Here is a 20,871-nt window from a genome sequence, read left to right as displayed (position 1 = left end):
GCGGAGCGGCTGGGCCCGTGAGCCATGGCCTCTGAGCCTGCGCGTCCGGAGCCTGTGCTCCGCAACGGGAGAGGCCACAACAGTGAGAGGCCCGCGTACCGCAAAAAAAAAAAAAAAAAAAAAAGAAAGTGAGGACAAAGGGACTGGGTATCAGCCATCACCGAGGGTGAGAGAACTAGGAGATGGGACCACCGTGAACAGAGGGGTCTGAAAGACAAAAAGCTGTCATGTGAACAGTGGATGGGCCCGCTCACGGCCCCCCCTGCCCCCCAGGGGAAGAGGCTGGGCAGCTGGCTTTACTTACGGACTGGCTGCGTCTTGAACTCGGAGGCTGCGCTGATCTCACCCAGACCCTTGCCATTGAGGGCCGCCAGCCGGACCGCATACATTGTCTCGGGCTTTAGGCCCACGATGGTGACGATGCCCTCCACGCTGGCTGTCATGAAAATATGGAAAGGGTCACAAAGGAGGAAAAGGCTGTTGGTGAAGTGGTGTAGCTGCTATGGAAAACAGCAGGGCAGGTCTCCCCAAAATGAAACATAGCATTATCATTTGATCCAGCAATTCCACTCGTGGATATATGTGCAAAAGAACTGAAAGCAGGGACTGGAATAGGTATTTGTACACTCACGTTCACAGCAGCATTGTTCACAACAGCCAAAATGTGGAAACAACCCAAGTGTCTGCTGACAGATGAATGGATAAACAGAATGTGGTCGATACATACCATGGAATATTATCTAGCTTTAAAAAGGAATGACATTCTGACACACACTACATGGATGGACCTTGAGGACATTATGCTAAGTGAAATAAGCCAGACATAAAAGGACACATGTTGTATTATTCCACTTATATGAAGTACCTAGAAGGGTCAACTATACAGAGACTATTACTAGTCAACTATATAGAAAGTAGAATGGTAGTTGCCAGGGGCTGGGGGAAGGAGGGAATGGGGAGTTATTGTTTAATGGGTATTGAGTTTAGGATGATGAAAAAGTTCTGGAGATGGACAGTGGTGATGGTTGCACAACAACGTCAATGTATTTAATGCCACCGAACTGTACACTTAAAAATGGTTAAAATAATACATTTTATGTTAAATATATTTTACCACAATAAAAAAGTTAACTAGAAAAAAAAAAAGCCACAGATTTGGTACGAGGTTTCGGGGGGGAGTCAGGGAGGTCAAGGATCATTTTCTTCTAGCTCTAATCCTGATTACCCAGAAAGTCCTCCAAGCCCTCCCCAAAGCTGAAGGAGTGACAGGAGCTTCCTGGCAGGACGAATGCTCAGTAAACCTGGGTTAGAAGATGTCTCTGAATTGCTATGACACCGTGTCCTAGCCCATTCCCAATTCTACCCTTATTTCCAGGATTAAAAATGTCTACAGAAACAAAACCTACTTCACTGAGTTATTCCAATTAAACCCCAAAGGGAGAGTCAGACATAAATATATTCAGTCCTCAGGGAAACATGATCCGAGCTCAGAGACTTCAAACTGCAGTCACCCAAGGGTTATTTTTCAAATCTGTGGTTTGGAAATATATCATAGGATTGACGTAAGAGCAGACCTGTCTTGTTGGCTCTGATCATTTGGTTAATTACAGGGCAGTCCCTGAATAGACCCAAGAAGGACTGGATGGGTGGCAGCAGAGAACCTGAAGCACATGGAACTCAAATATGCAGAGCAGGGGTGGACTGGACTCCTCTGGCTGTGCTCAGCACCTGAGCAGGGCTTCCGCTTGGCATGTGGCTACGCTGGCCTCATCTGTCCCGGCAGGGTCACGAGAACCAGGTTCTGAAGTACCAGGGGGCAGAGGCCAATAACTCCACATAAGATGTGACCACACCCTAAGCCTGGGGGGCCGGTGATGGCGTTGCAGCATAGGAACATCAACAGGACGGCAGGTGTTGGCATCTGGCCTCTCTCAGTATTGGGGAGCGGTGTGCACCCCACCCAAATGGGCAGTCAGGGTGCCAGCATCTGGTGAACGCAAGGGGTGAGCGTGAGCCCAGAGCCATCATTCTAAAGTAAACCGGCACTCTCCAACTTACCTTCTTTGGCATCATACCACTTGGAGTGCCACACCTCCTCGTCTATTGCTCTCCACTCAGCCTTGTATCTGAGGATGGGCACCCCACCCGTGGCCTCTGGCTCATCAAACTGCACCTGTGCTGTGCTGGAATATGGCTCCACCTGGTCGATGGACGGTGATGATGGGGTGTCTGTGGAAAGGACACATGTGGAGACTCAGGTGAGCCTGATTTGGCCCAGGACGTAACTCCCAATCATGAAACACATCTCTCTCATTTCTTTCAACTCTTGGGAATCTTGTCGTCTATATCCTGTCTCCCCCTGGTCCACCTCACCATGCAATTCTTTCCCAACGTGTCCCATGTCCAGATCCTCAAAGCCCGCAGAGCTCCCAGCCTTCTGACTCTCACCCCCTCTTCTTCCCATGCTCCTGTCATCACAGAAGGTCATGAAAAGGGCCGGCAAGGGTGAGGGTGTGCAGCCATAAGGGGTGCTCACCTGCTTGGACAAGGATGAATTCCAAAGACTCCTGTCCGATGCGGTTCACTGCGGTACAGTTATAGTTTCCAAAATCATTTTCAGAGTCCGGGGTCACCTTTAGAAAGAAGGAGCTCTTGAGTTACGAGTGTCCCACGGATGGGCCCCCACCTCAGATCCTTATTTATTGAACTAAAATTAGTAGAGAATAGAATCAGTAAAGCTGCAGCCGAGCCTGAACCCAGAGAGAACAGAAAAGGGGATCATGGGAGAGGCACACTCTGCCTCCCAGGCCCCCGTCTAGCTCCGGGGAGAAAACGAGGGCTGAGGCTCACTTTCTTCCTCAGCCAGTGGCTCCCCCGCTCAGGACGTGCTAGAGAAGCAAGCGAGAAGATTTTAGCTGTGTCCAGCAGCCTGCCCATCCTCAAACGGCGCCTCCTCCACCCTGCCCGCCGTCCCCACGTCTCACCTCCAGGTAGCTGGCGGACGGGGTGTTGTAGATCTTGATATTGCTGTAGTTGGAGCTTGGCAGCAGCTGGCCGTCTCGGAACCACGAGATTGTGGCACCGGGGTAGGCAAACACCTCGCAGGTGATGTTCACCTGGTTGCCCTCCCAAGTGTACACAGCCACAGGGCCCTGAAGCTTGGGGGCATCTGCAAAGAAGGACGACAGCTCTCAGGAAGACTGCCACGATCGTGACCCCTCCCCCCACTCCGTCTCTTGGCACCGGGAAGCTGGTCACGCCTTGAGGCCGAGCTGGTGCCGGGGGACAGCAGAGATCGGGGTCCCCTCCCATGAGCTGCACAGGGAGACACGCAGACTGGTAAGAAGCCGGGGGATGGAGTGAAGGGGTGCCTTGGGGACACAGCTCTGAAATGGCCAGGGGTCAACCACCATGGGCCGGGTCCTGGCAGCTGCACGGCCCTCCCTGCCCCCTGTCTTCCCACCGTTTTCCTCACATTGCACTTCGAGGTACACGGACTGGGAGTCCTGGCCGATGGTGTTGCTGGCGGTGCAGATATACTCCCCAGCGTCTGTGTACTGGATGCTCTTCAGGGTCAGGGACGACACGCGGGCATGGCTGCGCACCACCATGTGCCCGTCCAGGGTCTGCCAGGAGGGGAGGGACAGCGTCAGGCCTGGGGCTGGGCGGGGCCAGGAGACCGGGCCATCACTGTCTGCGACCAGCCTCACAGCCCTCTGCTCTCTGGGCCAATGTCTGAGTCTCGCTTTAGGTACCGACTCACGAGGAGGCTCCGGAGAGCACTATGGGAACTTGGGTGCATCCCAGACAGAAAACAGGACTCAGTTTACCCAAGCAGCCTAGCCTATGTGCCAAGATTGGCTTGAGAAGGACAACCCAGGCCCCCAAGACGATTTGGTTGACACATCTAAAACGGAAGCCAAAGTCTGGCCAGCAGGCGTTGCAGCTGCAACAGTCCTGCCTCGTGAGATTCGGGGAAACCTGCACTCCCGTCCTTTCCTTCTAGCCCCCTGCCCACCTGCCTGCTCCTTGGTGCATGCACACATGATGGGGAATCTGAATAAAAGTAATTATACAAGAAATCCATATTTCTGCCCATGCCTTACTTTCCTGGATGCTTAAAAGTAAAATAATTTCATCGAACAAAGTCCAACAATCTGGAGCTCAGGAGCTGTTGAGCTGGAAGTGAGGGGAAGAGAGAGGGAGTCCTCTCCCGGAACAGTGACACAGGGAATCCGAGGCAGATTTGGGATGCTGGACACTATAGTCACCATAGTCTAGCCCTTGACACTAGAATTGTCTTCCTGCGTCTCTGGAATTACAAGAGTTGGTCAAACAGGGAATAAGCATATGAGCCCTGGGCAATGGGCACTGAAATATTTCCAAGGGGTTTCCCCCCTTGACACTCTTAAGTAAACTGTTTGCTGGCCTAGGAAGAGTCTAGGCGTGTGGTCTGGGTTCAGACCCTCAAGAAAGCTGGCAATCTGGAGAAGGAGTCTAGCTCCTCGTAGGCTGGGCCACACTCTCTAAGTCCAGTGAGCGATATTCCATAGAGATAGACAGGTGGGTGCTCTGCATATCGCCTGTCATCCCATGAGGCTGCGTCTTGAAAGAACTAAAGAACACCTGCCTCCAGGTTCTTTTTAGCTGCTGGTTTGGAAGCCCAAAACCCAGCATTGAAATATCGTATGGCAGCCAGTTTGGGAGGCTCAAAAGCAAGACACCATTGGCCTTGACAGAAGCCTCAGATCTACCACAAAAAGTCCCATCACTGGTAGAGCTAATCTGTTTCAGTCATTTAAGTCCCATCACATTCATATCCAGAAGCCGGAACACAGCTGCCAGCAAAGAGGCAAAAGAGCCGAGCAAAACCATCACTACCTACTGCAGCGAGGGCCACCCCTCTCTGCAGGGATGCCCAGATGCCTTGGCTCTTGGCCTCCACGAGGCCTGGGAAGCTGGGAAGCTGATGGGCTGAGAAGCTGCACCCCAGGGGATGAACGGGAGCTGACACAGGCAGCCGTGGAGCACTTGTCTCCGAAGTCTACAGTCATGTGCCAAACAAAATCTTGAAGCATCCCCTAAACTCGTGGCCTCAGGAGTGTGAGGTCAACGCTGCAAGTATCTCTGAGGGCTGACCTGACCTGCTTGTCATTCCTATACTCCCAAGACAGCAGAATGAAGGCAGAGGGGATTCATGGTTCACCCCGGCCTTCCTGCTTATCTCAGCGAGATCACAGCTTCAGCCAACAGTGATGCCAGCCAGCGACTGAACTGTAATTTTTTGTCACACACCCAGGATTTGTCCTGCGGCTGCCACCACAAACACGGAAAACTGATCAGAATATTTCAAAAGTCAAGAGAACATTTCCATAAGGAAGGATACAACAGCAAAAGATGCAAAGAAAGTCCTGTAGGTAAGAGAAGGACATTAACAAGTAACCACAAAGGGGGGCATGAGCAGTTTATACTCAGAATAATCTAGAAAATGGTCAAAGAGAAGCTCAGGCAATGGTTGCACTGACAGCCTTACTCCCCCCCCCCCCCCCCCCCCCGCCTCCTCTCTGGTCTCCTTGTCTAAATTTCTCTCTGGAAAATTTTCTCATTTAATGATGTCAGCAGAGCAGTAGGCAGGCTTCCATAGAGAATTTTATTTTGCGGTGGCTCAAAACAGGATTGATGATGGAATTATTTGCCAGACGCCCAGTTCTCCCTCCGAGGGGATGCAGACAGACTCCAGTGTGATTGGACTATCTCCCTCTGAAATGATTTACTCTGGCACCAGAACAAAGTCAGGGAGTGCCACCTCCAAGCCACCCAGACCACACGTCATGCTGATGGTCCAGACTCGAGGAGGAAGCAGATAAACTCTGGGCACGAATGAAAAGATCACTGTGGCAAGAAGGCCCGGTTTTGCAAAAACGTACGAAGGGCGATTATAATTGCTCTTCTCATCAAAACATTTTTGTCTCTCTTCTTGCAGGGAAGAGTCCTAAGGCTTTCCAGAACTTACAGAATGAAATCAGCCATGACCCAAGCCTTCTTCTGAGCTCATCTGGACTCATGGTCTTCATCCCTGACTGAGACAAATAGGAGGGAACGGAACTTCTGAGCCCCAGGGGGCAGAACTCACTTGAAAGTCAATTACGTCCAGAGCGAGATAACTTAAGATAAGGACACGTCTGCAAAATGGAGTGAGGTGTCTGTTTTCCTGGGAGTAAACCAATTACTTCCACTAATAATAACAATTCTCTCAACATCTCCTTAATGCTCCCTGATAAATCTCAGCTCCTCTTCTAGCCCCGTCTAAATCTGAGTGACGGGGAAGATGCACAAGGCCAAGCAGAACGAGAGGGGTAGTGGCTCAGGAGTGGCTGAGAGTTAACCCTTCTTTTCTCCCTTCCCCAATCCCAACGAGAGCATGACTTTTGGGCAATAAAAACACCCAGTCTGTGACAGCACTCCGGGGGAGTGTTTACAGGAGGCAAGTGTTTTAGCGAGGGTATGCACCTAACTACAGTCCCTACGACGTGGAGGAAGGAACGATACAAAGAGAGCTTATAATGAATTAGATCTGACGACGGCAGGGTGCAGAAACTAGCAACAGTGCCTGGGGACAGGCAGTCAACTTTTAAATATTAAACGGCATTAAATATTTATAGCTATGACCGGAACACGTGAGTTATGTGTTCTGAATAATTATCATTTCCGAAAGACCGGAGAATGGGTTTTTAAAACAGTCTACAGGATTGCCATATTCAGCATTTATCGTATTATACAATATCAAAGTTCCATCTGGAGAAAAGGCTACTTTTTAAAAAAAAGTATTTATAGATGAGATTCCTGAACTTCATCTAAAACATACTGTTTTTTATTTCACTATCTGTCACTTAATCACACAAATCTGGTCAAGAATGATAGGATGATCATCAGTAGGGTCTTGGGGATGTAGCGATTCCAGTCTAAAGATTTATATTTAGCTTCAGTTTTCAAACTAAGTCCCACATTACCCAAACTGGAGCAAGCAGTCAGAGAAATTTCAAAGGCTAAATATGCTACTGACTTAAAAAAAAAAAAAAAAAAGAACCATTTGTGACAAATCATTCTAATCTCATAAACTTAATGCTCTATAACAGTAACATAGATATGTTTAGCAATTTGGGAAAACCAATGAGAGATGTCATTTGCATTGCTCCGAGATGAGATGTGATGTGGTAATTTACCAAAAGACCAGTCAGGATAAGATAAGTGAGCAACAAGATGAGTTGAGCTGGAAAGGTAAGGGCTTGAGTGGGTTTTTAGATCATTAACTCTGTGACTTTATGATCCAAAGCCACATCAACCAGGTAAGAGTCAAAAAACTTGTATCATTTCAAAATGCCTGGCCTGGGAGTTGGGGCCATTTATTTCTCTAAGTATAATTACCTGGATGTGATTTTATCAGCACCAGCAAGAGAATAAGATCCAGTTTTAGGAAATAATAAGGATTTGTTCATCCACTCCCAACACAGCTTGTTTGCTCATCCTAAAGTGACACTATTGCTAAGTAATGTCTACCACTATTGACCTATTCGTTAATCTGACTAAATTACTGATTAGTTTTAGCATGTCTGGTGATTAAACTGCAATGGTGAGTTGAACTGTAATGCTTTCAAAACTACAGACTGGCTAGTGGTCAGGTAAGCTATACCTCTTGCTTCTCTGGTCGAGTCCACGAAGCCTGTAGAGAACAAGATATAAAACACAACAAGAAAGCAGTAAAATTTTACAACATGTTGCTTTAGAGAACTGATGTATCACACTGCATTCCGTGCACATGCAGCTTCTTTTTAATTCAGAACTTTTTCCAAGGCCCACTTACAACGGTGTGTTTACTACCCGATTTAATTTAGGATTTAGCTTATGTTCCGCTTTCTCCCCCCACTTATGCACATTACGATGTAGAATTCAAAGGTAAAGCCTTTCCTAATCTTTGGAAGACGTACATATGGATACCAGCAGATATATTAGACTGCTCCTGTTCCAAAACATCTTGAACATTCCTCGTAATATTAGGTGATACTACTAGTTCTAACCACACAATCTAGAGATACTTCTAGAGTAGGTTTCCTCCTTTGGATTTTATTGGACAGCTCATCACCAATATACTATTTTGTGCTCATGCATTTTGTAACTCTTTGCATGCATTCTATTAAAAATCAAATTTTTATTTTAAAAAAAGGAACAAAGAAAGGAGCAGAAGCGTACATTAGGAATGAGAAGTATGCCCTTAAAACAGGAAGCTTTGAGGATACTGAACTCTGAGTGCTATGGTACGTTCCAGTTGGTTCTTAAAGGCAGAGGGACGCCCAGATGACATGCAGGATTAAGCGTTCACCGTCTTCATCAGAGATGGCATTCACAAAGGGGGTTTAGGTATTTTCCTACCCACATCAAGATTTTTATTTATCCAGCACTGGGGAATCTACTATGCTTACAGTTTTTCTGATTTCACGCTGGGAGTCAAAACTATCATACATGCATTATTCTTTTTATTAGATGGCATGACTGCCTGATTGTCCCTCATGTTCAGATGGAAGAAGGATAGAAACGACGCCAGAGACACAGTAATGCAATCCCGGGAATGCAAACGAGTTAGCAAACATTCAGTAAGAGTCCACTAAATGCAAGGAGCTTTTGTGAGACATGAGGATGGAGGTGTTGAATTATGTCACATGATGTTGGCATGAAGAAGAAAGTGAGAACAGAGGAGCACACATAGACCAAAGTAACAGCGGGCCAACATGGCAAATGTGGTTGCCGTTTCCACATCACTTAAAAGCTTGTCCGTCACATGCCAGGGCTACATGAATCAAGACAACTTTCAGGGGCCCTATCATATGGAGTTGTTTGTTTTTCAGATGCAATTCTTCCTGTGTCTCTCCTAACTTACTGTGGTTTTGTGGCTTTTAGAATAAGTAGGTGCTAGTAACACAATGCTTATAGTAGCCTGACCTATGTGCCTGGTAGGATAATAGGATATATCTCGACCCTGATCATTTGATGAAGGCATGTAGCCCACTTTAAGACAACCTGATATGCAAATATACATACTTAAAACCTAAACTAGTATATGATTAGCAGTGCTCCCAAAACTTTTAGTTCCAGTTTCTTTTAATATTTGCATGTTTTATGATCTTACACACAAGTCTGTAGGAGTATGTATACAATTAAAGTGAAGTGAAGTGATAGACACTTATCCTAAGTATTCCCTGTTATACTTCTGCCCACATCCTGGATAAACTAGACTCCAAACTGCTCAATGCAGGCACCTTTCCCAACGTTTAAGAGTGAGCACCTGTTTTACACTGAATGAGGAATTCTCTCTGGTGAAAAGAAACTTCGGTTTCTAGGGAATTCAGAATTTCAAAAGGTTTCTCTGTTTTGTAGGATACTCTGTTTACTCAGAATACAAGGTTCATGAAATGTCTTTCACTTATTTCTATCTCTTCTGACCTCAACTCTTTGCTCCTCTCCTTCTCCTTAGACATTAAGGCTTCACAAGCCTTTCTTTCCCAGTCTCTTCAAAGGCACTGGTATGTTCAAATGAGCACCCACTGGACTTGTTCTGCCAGGGAGAGAGTATATAAATTACCATCCAGGGCTCTCACTCAATATGTAAATGGTACCTGGAATTTGGCACCACTCACTGTGGCAATTTAAAACACGAGCCTCGATAGGATGGGTAATAAAATGATGTGGATGCACAAACTTCAGTTACCACGATGACCTCCATACACATCGATCAAACTGACCCATTACGATATTCAAATTGTTTCTGTCAACAGACTAGTGACCACTAAGAAATGGATTAACCTTCAGACAGATGATCTCCTCTAATGATCTTAGTGACCCAAACTTAGCCTAGCTATTATCATTTGTTGAGTGAAACCAACTCAACTAGCTGAAGCCGAACGGATTGATTATAATCAATCTTAAATGAGTGACTAGACTAAACCTAGAGACATTGTCAAAGACAGAGTGTGACTTTTGGGCTCAGTGTACTGGTTTTTGCTTTTCTTCCCTTCTTTTTTACATGAAGAATGCCCGTATTCCATTAGAAAGTCACCACAAGCCTACGAGTGAAAGCCTTTTCTCCCCTCTCCTCCTAAAAAGGATTAACACTAGATTCAACGAAGCAGTGAAGCAAAAGACTAAGCTGCTTTAATCAGCTTCTGCTGTCAGTACCTTTATTAAAGGGAGCATTGAGCCTTCCATGAAAGTCATCAGAATCAGAAGAGAGCACCAAGGCATTATGTGCTCCACCTTCTGGGCCACTCACCCCAGGGAAGCGCTGGTGGCATTCTAAGGGCTCTGTATTTGACCATGTTCCAGTCAACATTTTTATCAGTGACTTGGACAAAGATATTTCAAACAAGCGTTCATACCAGGTTGGAAGCAACAGCTAATAGAGATGCTAGATGGCAGTTGCATGGGGAAGGCTGAATTGCCTGCCCTTGGGTCTTATGCTTAGAACTGGGGTCACCATCGACTGCTATGCCCCATTACTTTGAACAAACATAGATAAAACAGGGGGCACCTACATTGATTGAAAGGCCCTGGACCCAAAGAACTCTAAGGACAGTTCTGATGAAAGCCAGTCCTGACTGGTCAGAAAGATGGACTAAAATAGTCGTTCTCAAGCCAAGGAGTGTTCCTGTATGTGACGCTTTTGGTAATGACAATGATTAGAGTTGGTTACTAACATTTAAAGGGAAGGGACTAGGGATGTTAAATATCTTGCAATGCACAGGACAGTCCCAGTGAAGAAAGAGTCTTCCCAAACTGTCATTTGTGACCCCCACTGAGAAATACTGGCTTGCAACAAACAAAACAATTTTTAATAGAAATAAATATAAAATTCTACATTATTGGTTAAGCAATAGATTGCATAAGGACAGGACAGGACAGGGGATATGCGGCTTAAATGCAGTCCAACAGGAGACAACAGGACGAGGAAACTGCTAAAGGGTTAACGTGGTGTTGACAGCATTTCAGTGTCCAGATCAAGGGAGCAATGAGCCAGGAAGTCTGCATTAGCTATACTGGGCACCACAACATTATAGGGGACACTAGGGAAGTGAAGCTCTCTAGTACAGGACGACTAGAAAGGTGAAGGGTGTGGAAACCGCAAGATAAGAGCAGCAGTGAAAATAACTGGATGTGTTACAGGGCAGAAGGCTGACTAAAGGAAAACTGGAGAGCTAGTTAATGGCTCTCACACAAAGGACTGAGTTGTAGGGGCTGGAAGGCTGAGAAGTGGCAGGGGCAACGAATCAGGGCCCCTTGACCATCAGTGTTGGCCACCTGACTGCAAAGAACTGACATTGTCACCCTTCAAGCAGGGGCTGAGTGACTTTTTGGCAGTGAGACTAGATAACCTCCAAAGGACCCTTCCCTCCAACCTTCTACGATTCTGGCAGGTTATGTGATCTACTTTCTCAGGAGGCTTCTTTCCTTTCTCAGAAGAAACAATTGGCTATTCCTACTGCTCAGCGCGTAGTCTTGACTTTCAAAAGAAAACTGTTTTCTTGCCCTCCTATAATTCTGTGACTCTAATAATCTTGATACCTAATTATCAGTATGTATAATGCAAATTCAGCTGGAGGACAAAACGAGGAGCAGCTGTCAAAGTAAAAGTGAAATTTACTATCTGGAGACCACCTGGCTCACGAATAGGCCACCTCTGTTTCCTTAATTTTTAGCCACCCCCCAGTATAAGATGACTATCATGCCTCTTTGATGTCAATATGTAATGAGTAGAAATAGCAATTTTTCTATACAGCGTTTCATTTAGGCAAATATGCTGATCTGGGGTCACATCACTGGCCAATCTGGAAGGCTTGTTCTAACACTGATTCATTCATGTTGCAGTAATGTCACTTGAAGGCGGTCCACAGTAAAAGAAAGCGCAACACAACCTATGTGGCTGGGCTTCAATAATTATCTCAGATGGAGACTAATGATCTACACTGATAATTGAACTATGCAAAGCCTACTTGGCTTGAGATGGTCTCTGTTAGACACCTTTGGTTTTAATATTTAGGAAGTATGAGTGTGTATTAATGCCTGGTTTTTTGTTCTTATTCTATAAAAATGAATTCACAGATACAAGCCAGAAGTGCCCACCTATTAAAGGACCTGAGGTAGGCACAAATCTTAATAACTCTTCTGGTCTAGCTTGACCATTGAGCTACTCCTAGGAGAGATATAGAATTTAAAACCATCATTCATCTGGGGTAGATGTTATTTCTGTCCTTCCCTCTAGATCAAAGATATACACTGCGTCATTCTGGACAAATCTACTCTCAAGCCTGATGTAGAAAAATCTGCCAAGTGGCGGCCCTATGGTTTAAACCTTGAAATGTACATTCAATCCACGTAACACACACGATGGGAGCTAAAATCTGAGCTGAGGGTTTAATTCCAATGTTGATAAAGTATCCAAGTAAACTCTACATTACTTAATTCAGTTGATTTTCACAATATCAAACAGCATATGCAAGTTTCAAAAATACTTAGCAGTTCCTCGGTTGAGTTTTTGTTAAGTTGAATTGAACTCTGGAGGTAAAACTTGCAAAAATTAATGGGTTTTTTTGGAACAGCAATTTCTGTTCCTCTTGATTTAGTTTTGTTTTCTATTAGTAGGAGAGAAATCAGTTCTTCAAATGCAAATCCCAAATTTGGCTCTGAAATTTCACGCTATCCCTTTTTAGCTTTAAGTCTACCCTCTCTAGGGATTTCCTTTAGGCAGGCAGAAGAGTGAAGATCTATCTTTTGTGACATTCTAGTCAATCGGCAATCCATTATAAATGTTCTTTAAGGCTAAGGCCATTACTCCTTGAATAGGTGACAAAGCTCTGGCCAACTAAAACGAAGCCATTACTACAGGATATATGAGATGAGATTGGTTTAGGTTGCTTTAAAACCAAGCTTCTGCCTGCCCCTGTCTTTTGGCCCACTCAATAGCAAAAGGCTGCCTGATGTGGGGTTACCTCAATTTTTACAGACTGTTAATAATAAAGACAGCTTTCCAGCGGCCTATAAATCCATGTGCTTGAAAGCTAAATCTTCCCAGTCATTTAAATTTGCCAGGAAGGTTGCTATAATGTTCTTCATCTCTCAGAGAATATATTGTAGAACCTGGTGTAATCATCATCACGTAGAAACTGCTAATTATTTTTGCCTTTAGAACAAAATGATATGCAAGTGTGGCCGAGAATACAGGCAGACACAAAGGCAACCAAGCTTTTGTGCATATAGTGCATGTAGAGCATGAACATACAAATCACAAGGAGAAGAATTAATAGGCTCATCATGATCCCTATTAGTTCCGGGACACGTTTCCCTGGGTGCTCCTGAGATGATGCTAATATAACCCAGTGCACTGGGACCTTCACTTCCCTTGTTCCTCCCAGCTCCATAACCTTGGTTTGAAAATCACTATCCCCTTCCTCCTTGCAACGTCTAACCTAACCATACCCACTAGCATCACACCCCTGCAAATCCATGCAAGGAATTGTGCCCCTTCCATCTCAAGGGGATGCTGAGAAGGCCACAGCCAGGGCAGGCTGGAGGAGGGGGGCCATAGGACCTGGCTGCAGCCTCCAGTGACCACATCCCATTTGCTGGTTCACCAAAGAGGACTGGGCATGGGGCAGACTCAATCCACGTAGAGTCTGCGTTCCATGGCCCTGAAACTCTTGGGCGACATTATACCTTTTCTTCGCTGCTGATGTTTCGGGTGGATGTTCTCCAGGTGATTGAGGGAATGGGGTCTCCTGAGGCTTCACAGGTAAGTGTGACCTGTTCCTCTAGTTCCATGGCAGTCTGGTTCTCTACGTAGGTGATTTTGGGTTTTGCTGAAAAGACAGAACACTTCCATGAGTTTGACATTTTTTTAGCTTTCCAGGTTTGAATTATGAAGGCACCATTCAACAAAGGTTATCAACTTATTAATCATAAGGCCCTATTCTAGGTGTTGTATGAGTTAACGAGCTGAACCCCCCCAGCAGCTTACAATGGAGCAGGCATATGACGACACCAAAGTGACAGTAATAAGAACATCCCATATGGGGAGAGTGTGGAGGGTGGTGGTGCAGGAGGCCTGAGCAGAGGAAGAGCTCTCCTCTGGCTGAGTCTTTATGAGGAGACAGTTTTGGGGCTGTCTTTGGGGCTGGGTTGTGAGATTTTCAGTACGTGGAACTTTGGGTGGACACGGAGTCATTCCGAGTGTAGAAAGGCACGTGAATGAAAGCAAAGAAGCAAGAATGTGTGGAGAGAGGGTGGGGAAGAGAGCAGAGCGTCAGGGTCTGCGTGTCTGTGCCTCAAAGCAGTGGGAGACAGTGCTGGACCCAGGCAGAGAGCATCTTGATTGCCCGGTTACAACTCTGGCTTGAATTTTATCCCCTGCCTGTTGGAGACCCACAGACAGTGTTTAGTCAGAGGAATGAAATGCTCATTTGTATTAAAGGAAGGTTAATCTAGGCAAAGTTGAAGATGGAGAAAACCTGAAGGTGGGAAAACCAACCTGGAAACCCTGGCATTGCCCCAGATGTGACGTAATACAATCCTGAACGTCCTCTCGGGGGTGGAGGGGGGGGAATGGAGGAGAAAAGGCAGCTTCAAGAGAGATGCTGAAGGAAGGCTTTACAGGAAGTGGAAGCGAACAGAGGGCAAGTAGAGATGGGAAGAACCCAAAGAAGAAATTAGGAGTCCAAATGACTCTGAGATTCTTAATACCTAGGAGGGTTGTGTTAGCATTAACTCAAGTAAGGAAACGTGGTGGGTGACTCACTGGGGGCTGGGGAGTGGGCTGGGGCTTGGGAATAAGATGAGTTGAGATGAGCTCATTTCCCAAATGTTCTGGGAAATGCAAGAAAGCACAAGCATTCGAAAGCTGAGTTTAATGTAAAAACATTAGAGAAAATTGAATTTTCCCAATTTAAAACAATTATCCTCTGAAATCACCATACTCTGAAATCCATCGAAGAGAAAAGATAACACTGCACAAATATAACTTATTTCACTAATAGAGAAAAAGGCCAGGCTAGATAAACAAACAAACAATAAATAAATCAGAATGATGGACAACTTTTGAAAGAATTACATTTCCTTTATATTCAAATTCATACAGTAACTCCAAGTAGACTATTAAAACTACTGCCTATTACATATCCTCCAAGTTGAGGGCTTAATTGTGTTTTAATAAAACAGAAACCAAAGATGGAGCTGTGCATTTTCTGTAGCAAATATCTACTTCTATATAAGATGACTCATTTAGTTCAAATATTCTCCTACAGTTAATCTGTACTAATGGCCTGCTGATAGCAAATCCTTTTTTAAAAAATAATTAATTAATTAATTAATTTTGGGGGCTGTGCTGGGTCTTCGCTGAGGTGCGCGGGCTTCTCTAGTTAGTGGTGCCCGGGCTCCAGAGTGCTGGCGGGCTCAGTAGTTGTGGTGCGCAGGCTTAGTTTCCCCACGGCATGTAGGATCTTAGTTCCCCAACCATGGATCGGACCCGCGTACCCTGCACCGGAAGGCGAATTCTTGACCACTGGACCACCAGGGAAATCTCCGCAAACACTCTTTTTTTTTGAAATGTATTTTATTGTGGTAAAAGTCACATAATATAAAGCATACTATTTTAACTATATTTAACTGTACAGTTCAGTGGCACTAAGTACATTCACATTGTTGTACAACTCTCACCGTTATCCATCTCCCGGATTTTTCACTTTTCTAAACTGAAACTCTGTCATTAAACACTAACTCCCTATTCTCCCTCCTTACTCCCTACCCCCCAGCCCCTGGCATCTACCAACGTACTTTCTGACTCTATGAGATTCCACTTACACGAGGTACCTAGAATAGCAAATCCTTTTTGGTGGCTAGCACTCAGGCACATCTCAGTCCAATGTGGTCAAATGATTACAAATTTGAACTGATGGAGCCCACATGAGTGAGGTTTTCCCACAGGAAGGTTCTGTGTCTATCTTGATCAATAGAACTTTCAAGGAGGTTATAATTCATATTGGACAGAGTAAGTGTTAAGTGTGTTGAACAGAAGGTTTTAGAGAGGTAAAATAAAAGTTGCATTTCTCTACTGTTAAAATCACAGATTGAAAAGTTAAAAAATCAGCCAAACAACTGAATTCACTGAACTGACAGTTGGTCTGGGGTCTGGAGGCAGCCACAGGAAGGCTGACTTTCTGGACTCTTGGAACCTACATGGACATTGTGATCCAGACAGTGTTTGCTGACCTTGTCCCACTCCACAGTGCTTTGTCCTGGCAGCAAAAGGTTAGCAGAAGACAGACAAGGGCCAGTTAACATCTATTAATAATATCTGGTCTTGGTGACTCCATTTCCCAGATGGTTATAAAGGCTACACTGTGTAAGTCTTTGAACAAGGCAAAATATACTCTTGTTAAAAACATGATCAACAATGGCTAATTTTGTATGGGCTACAGAGGCTGTTGGAAGGAAGGCAAGCTTCTCGCTGGTAACTTATTCCTTTCTGCACTTCAGAAGCAATGCTATTGTTGGAGCTAACTGAAGGCTTAGAATGCTGCCTTGGAAATAGGATAGCAACACCATTTATTGTCCAGACTGGGGCATTCTGGAGAGTTAAAGGCATGCTCTGAATAATTACTCTGGGATGATGGGCCTCATTGAGCAGACACGGACAGATGTGGGGTCATCCTGCTAATGAAAGCATCCTTCCTTCTGAACACCAGCATCTAGAAGAATCTCTCCAGGTTTTATCTGTGGATGGTATGTGCACCATCTTAAAGAACCTCCATTCTCAGCCCTTGTGACTTTGGATCCCTGTTTTGTTCTCTACCTGCCGCCATGGGACTTAATGCCTTAGAATGTTCCATTGCACCTCTCCCCACGGACCCTCCTGTGAGCACAGCTGTCTTTGTGAGTTTTCTAAGCATGCTTGCTCTCTCCATCCAGCACATCCATGGCTCTGCACCTGGCCACTGAGGGCCAGACTTGTCTACTCTAACTCCATTCCAGGGTCCTGCAAGGCCCAGGAGGGCTCCAGGGCCCCTGCTTCCCTGCACTGAGGTGTTGGGCATGACAGGGTACCCCTTCGTTCAGGAGCCTGTTTGTCCTTTGCTGTAACTCACAAGGGCTGCTTTGGTCCTAAGGGGTCAGCTAAGCAAAGCTTCTGCCCACTGGTGAACTTGCCTCAGACCACAGCACCATGAGGCCTCAAGAGCATTCGTACGAGCATAATAAGAATCTGTGGAGACAAAAATACTTCTTCAGAAGGGCCCAGGGGAGGGGAGCAATGGAAATTCACTGCCAAGTTTAAAGGAAGGGAGGATGCTCTTAGTAAAAAGAGCTTCTGGCTGGTAACTAGGGCAGTGCATGCTAGAACACGTCCCTTTCTTAAGAAAAAATGGTATGACTTAGGATAAACGATAGTCCCTAATTTAGGTATGTCCCTTACACACTAATTGCGATCCCTTCTTGAAGCCAGAGTTCTGAGAACTTCTTTACTATCTAAGCTACAGGCTTCTTTCCTCCTCTGAACTCTGCTGCTTCTGGGGAACCTACCCCATTTCTCCCCAAATGCTGGTCCCCGATGGCAAGGCAGAAGGCCAAGGAGAGGGAAAAAGGGGCTGAAGAAAGAGGAAGTCCCAACTAGCTAGCCCTTCCCCACCCGGCTCCCAGGCCTTAGTACCAATCTCCAAAATCCATGGGGAGGCAAGAAGGAGGAGGAGAGAAAGGAGGTCAGGAATGTGAAATGAAGAGAGAAAGGAGGGTATACATGGGGTACCAGGTTGCTCCAAGGAGACCATGTGAACTCTCCTCAGGATGTTACAGAGGAGGATGGGGCCCAGATTAGAGGTGGATGGGGCCCGGAGGATGGGGCGTCTATGATCCTTTTACCTGTCTCTGCAGGAGTCGGCCCACATCTACTTGTTTGCTCTACTGGGCTGCCTAATGAACATTCTCCCAGCTGCAGTCTTGGGGGAGAACTGTGGTAGTGGAATGAGAGACACAGAGAGAGAGAGAGAGGGAGTGTGTGTGTGTGTGTGTGTGTGTGTGTGTGTGAGAGAGAGAGTGTGTGTGTGTGAGAGAGAGGGAGTGTGTGTGTGTGCGTGTGTGCGAGAGACTGTGTGTGTGTAAGAGAGAGTACGTGTGAGTGTGTGTGAGAGACTGTGTGTGTGAGAGAGGGAGTGTGTGTGTGTGCGTGAGTGTGTATGAGTGTGTATGTGAGAGAGTGTGTGTGTGAAGGAGTGTCTGAGTGTGTGTGCGTGAGACTGTGTGTGTGTGAGAGAGTGTGTGTGTGTGAGTGTGTGTGTGAGAGAGAGAATGTGAATGTGTGTGTGTGTGTGAGAGAGTGTGTGTGTGATGCAGGAGGGAATCTGTGGCAAGGGAGGAGGGTGGAAATACAAATCCTGACGTCCCACAGTTCCTGCACCCTACTTTCCCTGCCTCCTTCCCTGGACTCTCCCACCCTCTTCACCTTAGCACAGCCCCACACGGCTCTTGACACTACACATTCCTCCTTCCTGGGGCAGCCATCGCCACCAGAGAGGCCTGGAACAGAAGCCAAGATCTCTTCTTGACCAGCCAAGTTAGAACTGAGCGTACTTCCGTAGAGAAACCACGTAACCCATGGAGGTAAAGGCAGAATCCACTAGTCATTCCATATGGAATTCAGACGTACTATGTGTTAAACTGGGTTTCATGGAGGAGTGACCACCATTGCTAGCCCAGGGAATGGATGTGAAAGCTTGGGTTTGAGTCCCGGCTCCTTGGGTAGGACACCTAATCTCTCTGTGCTCAATTTCCTCACTTGCATTATGGGGATAAAAATTAAATCTACTTCATAGGATTGTGACGAGGTTAAAAGAGGTCACTTATGGACAGTACTTTACATACAATGTGCTAGGCACATTATACGTGCTCACTTTGTGTTGGGTATTATTATTATTACTTTATGGAGCTGATATCTAAAAGAAGTTCCTAAAGACAAGTGATTACATGTTTCCAGGTTCATCCCCCTGCCACATACGTTATGCTTCATTCATATAAAACTAATTGTGATTCCCTCATTTATTCAAACACGGGTGTCTATTATATGCCAGGTGATGTTCTAGGCCCTGGGGGTATGCCTGTGAGTGGAGCAGACACAGTCCTCGTTCACAAGTTCACATTCACCACAACATTGGCTCTTCCGGCCTCGATGCCTGTGTGGCCTGCCCTGAAAGGCTTGTCCACCTCTCCTGCATCTGGGAAACTCCCACTTGGGAAAAGCATATCATCTTCGAACACTTCTCTAACTTCTGTCACACAGGACCAGAAATCAAATCTTTTCTTATAAAACACTGTGCATATTGCTATTATGAAGTCATTATAATGGGTTATTAAAAATGTCAGCACTGATTATCTCCGTTAGCCTGTGAACCCACTGATGAGAACAGAGTGCATGTCATTCATCTTCATAACCTGGGCAATGGCTGGGCCCACAGCTGGTACTCAAATGTTGTTAACTGACACCATCTATTATAACTTATAGGCTTATATGTTTATGTCCCTTTTTGTGCTTCTCAGGGTCAAAAGACCATATCTTACTCATCTCTGTAGCCCCTCGCCCAGCAACAAGGGCGCTTAGTAAATACTTGTGAAAATTAAGGAATACATCAACAAATGCATCTGTCTTTCATCTAGAAAAACTTAAAATCAGAGTGACTGGGGTAGATAAGCCAGAATCAGAGAAAAGACTGTCAAGAATATTTTCCAAGAAGTTTAGCTTCACTTCCAAGTATGTACAGTTAATTTAGACCAAACTGATAACCTGTTTCTAAGCCCATTAATTAATTGTCATTAATGAGTAAACGGGATGCATCTGGGATAGCGGGTCCAATTGCACATAAACGCTTGGTTTTCAAAGGTGTATGTTTACAAACACCAATGAGTTCTCCTTATCAGGCTAAACAAGTGGGTCCCAGGCAGGTTCCCAAAGCGCAGGTGCTGGAACCACCAGGGAGCTGCATGCGCCAGGGCTGCCCCTGCGGTGTCTGTACTCTGGCAGTCCACTACGTACGGTGGACTCGCTTATCTGTGTTTTTAAAAAAGACGGGCAGACAGAGCTGAGAGCCACTAGGTTAAACATCTCTCTGCCACAAATTTGTTTGTCAAAGTCAGGTCAAAGTGCATTTCAACTCTAAATGAACGGAAGTTAACTGAGTTTATAGAGACGAAGTGAGTAGAGCTATGGAGGTTCTTTTCATGACTTTTATGACCCTGCTTCACACAGGCCAGGGAAAGAAGAAATGGAGACAGAGGCAGCCACTTGGTCAGTTATATTTAGCAAGGGCCTATTCCGGAGTCTGGCGCTGTTTGGAATGCCGGAGATAAAGTGACGTGTAAGAGTGGAGGCAGGAGAAATAACTCCCCAAACCAGTATGTAAATGAGATGAGTTTAGGTACCGAGAAGGGCACTGGAGAAGAGATGGGTGGGGTGAAGATAAGGGAGATGCACTGGCCAGAGCAGGGAGGGAAGGAGTCACTGAGAAGCTGATCTGAGTGATGCAATGACATCTGGATTAGGGATGACACGAGGGCGGCTCACAGGGGATCTGGGGCAATGATATTCCAAGCAGAAGAAGCATCTAGTGTAACAGCCCTGAGACAGAGAACAAGCTTAGTGTGTCTGAGGGAGAAGAAGAGGGCTTCCGGGCTTGGAGAGCTTTAAATGGAGAGCACAGCAGAGGCAGGATGAGGTCAGGAAGGGAGCCAGGGGCTAGCTCAGATCTGGCCTCTGTTGATGGCAGGGCGTCTGGATTTTATTCTGGTTGCAAT

At 45.8% G+C, this 20,871-nt stretch overlaps 1 protein-coding gene across 18 annotated transcripts in view; it reads right to left on the bottom strand.

The window, feature by feature from the left end:
* Nucleotides 1-20,871, bottom strand: part of NCAM1 (neural cell adhesion molecule 1) — a 318,154-nt gene that overhangs the window by 39,757 nt on the left and 257,526 nt on the right. For 10 of the 18 annotated variants that reach the window (XM_060304054.1, XM_060304055.1, XM_060304049.1 and 7 more), the window contains exons 8-14: nt 13,759-13,901; nt 7,691-7,720; nt 3,476-3,626; nt 2,985-3,169; nt 2,537-2,633; nt 2,059-2,229; nt 305-436 (exon numbers count right to left, since the gene is read on the bottom strand). In XM_060304054.1, coding sequence (XP_060160037.1) covers nt 305-436; nt 2,059-2,229; nt 2,537-2,633; nt 2,985-3,169; nt 3,476-3,626; nt 7,691-7,720; nt 13,759-13,901 — 909 coding nt within the window. The remainder of the gene's footprint in view (nt 1-304; nt 437-2,058; nt 2,230-2,536; nt 2,634-2,984; nt 3,170-3,475; nt 3,627-7,690; nt 7,721-13,758; nt 13,902-20,871) is intronic. The other 8 variants (XM_070046195.1, XM_060304052.1, XM_060304059.1 and 5 more) reach the window with 1 other exon arrangement.

Source organism: Globicephala melas, chromosome 8 (assembly GCF_963455315.2).
Source record: "Globicephala melas chromosome 8, mGloMel1.2, whole genome shotgun sequence".
NCBI lineage: Eukaryota > Metazoa > Chordata > Mammalia > Artiodactyla > Delphinidae > Globicephala > Globicephala melas.
Note: the sequence above shows the minus strand (reverse complement) of the source record. Positions and strands in the feature narration are given on the sequence as shown.